Source organism: Etheostoma spectabile, unplaced genomic scaffold (assembly GCF_008692095.1).
Source record: "Etheostoma spectabile isolate EspeVRDwgs_2016 unplaced genomic scaffold, UIUC_Espe_1.0 scaffold272, whole genome shotgun sequence".
NCBI lineage: Eukaryota > Metazoa > Chordata > Actinopteri > Perciformes > Percidae > Etheostoma > Etheostoma spectabile.
The window spans coordinates 1,854,530-1,861,965 of record NW_022605576.1 but is presented as its reverse complement, the minus strand read 5'-3'; the positions used below and the strand labels follow the sequence as shown (position 1 = coordinate 1,861,965).

Below are 7,436 nucleotides of genomic sequence, written 5' to 3'. Positions count from 1 at the left end.
TTCATCTTAACATACTCACAATATATACACAGCCTCAAATTTTTGAAAACAAATCATGCAAATAGCTAATTAAAACCATCTGTCCAGCTACTATAAATAGCTCATGGTTCTGTTTTGTGTTACCTTTATTTAATTTTGTATGTGGTGTTTTCTTTTGTGATTGGTCTAAAGAACCCAGAGGTCTGTAGAGATAGGTCTGACAATGCAGGACTACAGTCAAACGGAACTACTTGCCTGTAATCTGATTACCGTTGATGTGTTACTCGCCCACCAAGCTGGCAGTGATTTGTTGCCTTGTCAATTATTGATGGCGAAAGAACCACACGTCACCCAGAGTTTCCATTTAAAGAAAAGTCTTTTAATACATAAGTCCCATTTGCAAAAAAAAAACCCACATAGAAACATTGGAAGACACTGCGTATGTACACTGTGTTCGCTACCTTGCAGCTACCTCCTCCATGAGACAAGTTTGACAATTATCAAAAAGATAGCAAGAAAATAAGCCATATTTCTTTACCTTAATGAAACAGAAAAGCCTTCAAAACTGTAGTTTTTAAATTATACACTTTAGCCTCTTACAATAAATACGAATGATCGAACATTTAGTGAAATGAACACACACTAAGAGAAAAAGACAAAGTCGTAACAGTGACACCGTGTACAGTTGTGCGTGTTGACTCAGAAAAACCTGTCTGGGTAGGCTGGACTCCCAGTAGTGCAATTTAGAAACTACAACGGTAGCTCCACGGAACTGAGACTAACATCGAATCAAATGTGGTGCTTTTAATGCATTTGTGCAAACATACTGATTGTGAAGACAATGGCTGACGTTTTAGGACAACACAGGAAGTGTGTGTTCTTTAAACTAAAGGAAATGTGTGGTGTCTGCAGTGAGATAGGCCGGCTGATCTGGCCTAAACACTAGTCTAAACTGTACATTAGCTCTGATATAAAATAACATAAATCAATCATTTGTAGGTTCAACAGGACTTACTTCAAATCATAAAAAAATGATTGTGCGCATTGCAACATCAAACCTGTCAACAAGATTTTCCTTCAATTCAAACGCTTTGTCCAACAAACCTTCTGCTGGGAACTGACTTCCTCACTTAACCGGCACAGAGCAGTCGTCCTTAGGTCCAAGTAAAGGGCAATTCTGTGTAATCTTTTATTTTTTAAGGACGTGAGAGCCCCATGGTGATGGTCAAGGGTTAGTTCCCTACTTCCTGTGGCCCCCCTTACGTATATGCCTTCATGTGTCATCAGTTTCTAGTTTAATAAACTGATGTAGTGAATATGCTTATATTTTGGCCAACAGTTTGAGTTTGTTTTGTCATTAACTACACATTTCTTTCAGAAGGACTCTGCATTTGCAAGGAGAAACCTTATATTTTGTATTTTTCATAAACTGTCCTTGGTGTATTTGGGATGCTCTGACAAAAGAAGTATGCTACGCTCTTGGAAAATCCAATTCAGGACACACATTTTGAGTAAACAAAGTTGGATGTTGTGGAAAAGATAATATGAATGTGGTTTTGTCTCACATATTAAAAACTGATTTCGGGCAGCTGCCAATAGATATCAGAGTCGCTGATAACTGAATAATGAGGGTTTTCAATACAGACCCTGGTTGCAAATGTATTATCTGGCAACCATTATGTATTTTTTTTCAGTTTCAAATCTCAAATTAAACTTCAACTTAAAGTCTAAATTGCATAGAAACCAGTAGATCACTGGGGGTAAGTACAGAAAAAGGTAGGCGATTCATAGCTAAAGCACTAAAACATGCAAAATCCCCATCAAGGCAGATTATCCTTTAAGTTGTTCTAACTCCTTATTACCCATAAGCCCAGCAGTAGGTGGACCTCATCTCCTGTTTACAAAAAAAAATCTCTTTTTACAGCAAAATCTTTGTTCCTCCCACAAAAGCCAGGTGTACACAACACATAAAACAAATTGTGTTTTTAGACGTAACTCGTCTCATTGTCACTAAATCCAAAAGTGCTAGGAAACCAACTACAAAATGTATTCCTTAAAAACATAATCATCTATCTATAAACTGGATCCAAAGTATTATTTTTGATTGTCACGACGCTAACACTAGAACCTGAGCCTTGTTTGTGACCCCTTCATCAAAGAGAAGAAGTCAGGTTAAATGTCGTCATCCTGGGAATCCTTTTGTAATGCTGGTGCATGTCGCAATACAAAGTGTGTGTGTGTGAGTGTGTGTGTGTGTGTGTGAGAGATTATCTTCTGTGTTTGCACTAATCGCTTTCATGGCAAATAAATGTAGGGACTGGACTTGTGGTGCCCTGTGCTCATGACGCATGGCATAACGTTCCGTGGACCAACCATCATGGACTGGCTCATGGACTGGCTCATGTCGTGAGCGCTCTCAGACCACGGGGGGGAGTCCATGGGCTCCCGCTTGATCGAATGGACCAGGCCGTTCCCTTTGAACTCGTAAGTGTCGTGCTTGTTGTAGTCCGGGTGCATGTAGGCCTTGTGAGGGTCTTGTGAGTAGACGTGTGAGTCCATGAGGTTGACTGATTGGTTGCTGCATAGAGAGTCTGAGTGAGAGAGTCTCTGAGGACTAAACTGGTTGTTGTCGTTGTGATTGCCCAAGTCTTTGTCGCATTTTAACAGACGGCCGCTTGTGTTCCCGCTGTTGCTGACTGCATAGTTCTGATAGTTCTGATTGTTGTACGGCGGGCTGATTCCTGCTTTCCCTCGCTGACAGGGCGAGTACTGCGGGTCATAATAATCTGCCTCTGATTTGAGATGGAGGCCCGAGCTCTGGTCGTATACCCCGTTGCCATAGCGGCGGTCGATGGCCTCTGGGTCGCGGCAAGCCCAGGGTCGCCCGTAGACATCGCAGCCGTTCTCAGAGTCCGAGTCGTGCTCTACCTTGATGGGCGGCATCTCAGGGATCAGGTGGCCGTCGTAGCATTCCCCGTAGCCGTTCTCGTTCTTCACCAGGTCCACGCAGTAGGCATCTGGGTCTGCGGGAATCTGGACGTTCCCGTAGAGCTTGGAGACAAACACCTCGTTACCTCTGCCGCTGTGGCAGTTGGGGGAAAGGCGGTACGGCTTCCCATACTGGCCGGCCTTGTTCATGCGGTTGGAGGGGATGTAGCCGACACCCTGGCCCCCTCTCAGGGGACCGGCGTTCAGCCGCAGAGGCCAACCGCCGCCCAGGCCTGGGCTGACACCTTTATGGGGAGCCATAGTGGACTTGCAGTAGTTGAGGGGCTCCTCCTGGTTGTAGAAACCCTCAGGGCGGTACTTGAGGTTGTACTTGGAGAGCGGGGTCCAGGGAGTGTGGTGACCCCGCTGGGTAGCCCCAGGAGTGGGGCAAGAGAGGAGGAGAGGGTCAGCAATGTCACCCATTCCTCCGCTGAAGGAATGCCTCCGGAGGTGTTCCCCTCGCTCGCTGTGGGGGGGGGGAGGAGAGAGGGATCAGGAAAAGGAGATCATTAGTCACAAAACAAGAAGACCAACCTATCAGTGTAGAAAATACAACGTTTCTGTAGACCTGGAGGACATGCAGAAGCGATCATCTCTTAAACATATTATTGGTTCGCCCAGATATCCACATGGGAATGTCCACAAATGAAATGTTTTTTCTATTGTTTGATGAATGACTCAAAACCCAAATATCTAGGTTTGGTTCACTTAAGTTCATGAGAATAGCGTTCCAAAGTGACTCATTTTTTCCGGAGTTCATCTCATCTAAAAAATTGAGAACAGAATCAACATCCATAATTCAAAAAAATCAATGACGGCCCGCACACCAAGTTTAGAGGCATAACATAACAGTACACTGTATCTTTATTTGCTTTAGACTTAAAAACACATTGCATTTCTAATGTTGATAGAAAGTGGAGATTTTTATTAAGGCTAACACCAGAAAAGGCTCAAGATTATTAAACATGAAACTAGAGTGTACTGTAAGAAGGCCGTGTTCTCAACCCAGTCATGGCCTCCAAGTCCAACCAGCCGGTCCACTTAGAAGTAATTGGTATTTTTCTAAAGAAACCTGAATGATGCTGAGAAGGACTGGACAGCCGAGGAGGTGGTAGGGCTCTGCTCCCTGACTACAGCTCAGCTCCTGGCCTCTAAGCCTTCCAAAGTTGTTAATGATGCGTGAAGCACAGACGGCCTTCTCCACGCTGAGACGTGTATTTGCTCCTAATTGGCCACAGGTAGAGCGTCCAGCACTTGTTTGGTTTAGTGCGAGAGCCTGCTGGGTGGAGGAAAGGGCTTATGTTTGTGTTGGTAACTGGGCCCCAGGGTGAGTGCTTGGGTGTTCATAAAGCTGTTGCTGGGCAATAAGCTGGGGTCTCTCAAAAATGAATAAATAATACATAAGAACCCATGCCCATATCGTTTTTCATCACTCTAACACTGTTTAGAGGGAGTTTTTTGGTGCACCCTTGCCTCATGGATCTTAGCCAAGGCAGTTCCTAAGTATGTTTTTACATGTGATCTGTACTTTACTAAAGCAAACATGGCGGCCCTTATGCATTATCTCTTTACTGACAGCTCTGGCCTTTTATGAATTCCAATTTGACCTTTTCTTTAAGCTCCCCCAGTAGGCAGATCAGTGTAATCTCTACAGGAGATAACAGGCTGCCAGAATGCATCAAACCTCAAGTTCACACTAAAAGGTTAAGTTTGTGTTAAAACGTTTGGCTTTTAATTACAGTATAACACCCCCATTAAAACAGTGGATTTTCTAGGACACAGAGTGAACATACAGTACATCCTCCCTCCAACTTGAGTTCATGTTGTAAGGACGTTGCTGATGTGAATGAGATCTCTTACTCATGCTCCAGTGCAGAGATAATCCCTCCACCTCCTCCCTTGTTCTTTCCCCGCATTAACATGTTCTTCATTTTCATCTCAGTGATGGAGGGCAGTAGGAGGGGTACGCCTATGCAGAATAGAGCCATCTGGGGAGGCAGCAGAGCCCCGGAGGCCGACTTCTTTTTCTGACCGTGGAGGAACTTCAACCGACCCTGGAACTGCATAGTCTGGGACGAAAGAGAAGAAGAATTGAGATATCCAATTATCTATAATATACTTTGCTCTTTGAAAAGTCCTGCATGTTATTTTTCTGTGCATGTCGAATTATAAATGTATCCAGGATATCATTAGCCCTTGGAAGTAAAAATGCATTAAACTGGTTTGCTTCCTGAAAAATACTTTACATTTGATACACTTTGTATATCTTCATGTAATGTTTGAGAACCATGCACATGCTGGTAACCACATTACACACTAATTTCACGGGTATAGACACACTTTGAGCTAAATGCTAACATCACCATGCTATCATAGTCCCAGTTCCAGTGCTAGCATGCTGATGTTTAGCATGTAGCTAACCTGTTTAGCAAACAATGCAAAACAAGAAGTAGGGTTGTGGTTGATAGGATTTGTTTTAGTTATTTATTAATCTTTTGAAAGAGGTGGACAAAAACTGCCATCCATAAAGCTACTGTGGCTAGCAGGTGTGCTCAACAGAGCTGATTTCATTTCATTCTCACTGTATACTTAGTACTGTGCATTCCAGATTTCTTGTGTCTTAACTGTAATTATGTTGACTGATGAATAAAAGAAGCGTACCAGTATTTGCTCACTGCTTGGCCTACATGTGCTGCAAGCACAAAAACTGCCATCGAGAATCTCTGTTGCGCAGCCAACCTCAGTGCAACCAGAGCCGACAGTGAACTCTAATGACCCTGATGAAACGGTCCAAACCCCGTATTCTTATTGCTCTGTCATCGAGGCCTTTAGCTTTTCCACTGCTGTTCTCCAAACCACTCTAGTCACAGCCATGAGGAATGAACCGAGCTCCCATTCGGCTGCTGAGTCCAGGCATCCAATTACCTCATAATGCCTTGCAATACAACTATAAATATCTGCACACGCTACAATTAAACATGAAATTGTGCTGTCCCAAAGGGGTCATACTACATTTCATAGGCCTGGGTCATCTCCCTAGAAAGTGGGCAACATTTAGTTACTCCGTGGTTAAAATGCATCGCATATAAGTGAACGTTAATGTATTGAAAACTGTTACTGGTCAGTTTAGCTGGCAGTTTGTTTCAGACCACTCACCAAAAATCCAGAGGTGCTGTCCAAGAGGCATCGGACTCTAGCGATGAAACATCTGTTGAGAAAGCAGGAGAGCTCAGGAGGAATCCCCCCTGCCTCCGGGGAATGGAACAGGCTGCTCACTACAAAGTCCTCACCTGAGATGTAATAGAGAAAGATAGGGGAAGGAGAAATTCTTTCATTTGATTTGCAATTTGTGTGGCAGCCTACAATGTGCGTCTCAGTCAGAACTTAAAGAGCAATCAATAATACAATAAAAAAATTTGGTTGCATCTTATTTCAGGATTTATGTCAGTGTTTACAAGTCACTGTACTGACGACATAGTCTAGATCTGCCTCAAAAGTAACCAGCAGAACGTCAAAATCAAATTGTGATTAAAATCATTAGCAAGAAATGTCATTGATCAATATGAGAAGCAGAATTAAATACTTCACTTGCACATACAGTACATATATACTGGTACTAACCACTTGCACATACATGCATGCTTCAGTTGCGCATACAGTACATATTTACTTCACTTGCACAAGCATGCATAATATGTATGCATACTTGTACAGCTAGAGTGTGTGTGTGTGTGTGTGTGTGTGTGTGTGTGTGTGTGTGTACATGAGGTTGAGAGTTGGTGCTTGGGGAGGATGGCGGTCATAAAAAGGAGGTTGGGCTTCTAATCCAAGACCATTGGTCAATTAGCTAATTAGATAGATAGATAGATAGATAGATAGATAGATAGATATATGGATAGATAGATATATGGATAGATAGATATATGGATAGATAGATAGATAGATAGATAGATAGATAGATAGATATATGGATAGATAGATAATAGAATAAAGAGAGATAATGGATCATTAGATAGATAGATAGCTAGCTCATCTATGGATTGATCGATAGATGATAGATGAACGATAGATAGAGTGGGCGATCTATATGTAATAGATGATATAGGGATTGATAGATGATAAGATAGTAATAGATGGGATGATAAGATAGATATTTATTGATCCCAACAAAATGGGAGCAGCAAAATCACCCGCACAGAATATAAATATACATGCATACAATATACATGAAATAATAATAGGCTAAAATACAAGAACAAATATTTGAATACATACTTTACTTTGATTACTTTGCTTCCTTAACTTTCGTAACAAACCTACTTATTCCCAACTTTGTGACGTTAACTTGAAGTTTGTACAACAAGGTGTCAAGACATAAATTAAGAAGTTGAGACAGGTGGAGGCAAAATGCATTATCAATAAGGTAAAGCTGTGTCAGGAGTTATGTGCAAGCAAAGAAACCAAAAAAA

At 42.2% G+C, this 7,436-nt stretch overlaps 1 protein-coding gene across 1 annotated transcript in view; it reads right to left on the bottom strand.

Annotated features, from left to right (window-relative positions):
• Nucleotides 1-336: 336 nt before the first annotated feature.
• The window catches only part of LOC116685835 (uncharacterized), a 94,056-nt gene continuing 86,956 nt past the window's right edge, over nucleotides 337-7,436 (bottom strand). Inside the window, exons 7-9 of the mRNA XM_032510796.1 lie at nucleotides 6,124-6,257; nucleotides 4,828-5,036; nucleotides 337-3,433 (exon numbers count right to left, since the gene is read on the bottom strand). Coding sequence (XP_032366687.1) covers nucleotides 2,275-3,433; nucleotides 4,828-5,036; nucleotides 6,124-6,257 — 1,502 coding nt within the window. The 3' untranslated portion in view covers nucleotides 337-2,274. The remainder of the gene's footprint in view (nucleotides 3,434-4,827; nucleotides 5,037-6,123; nucleotides 6,258-7,436) is intronic.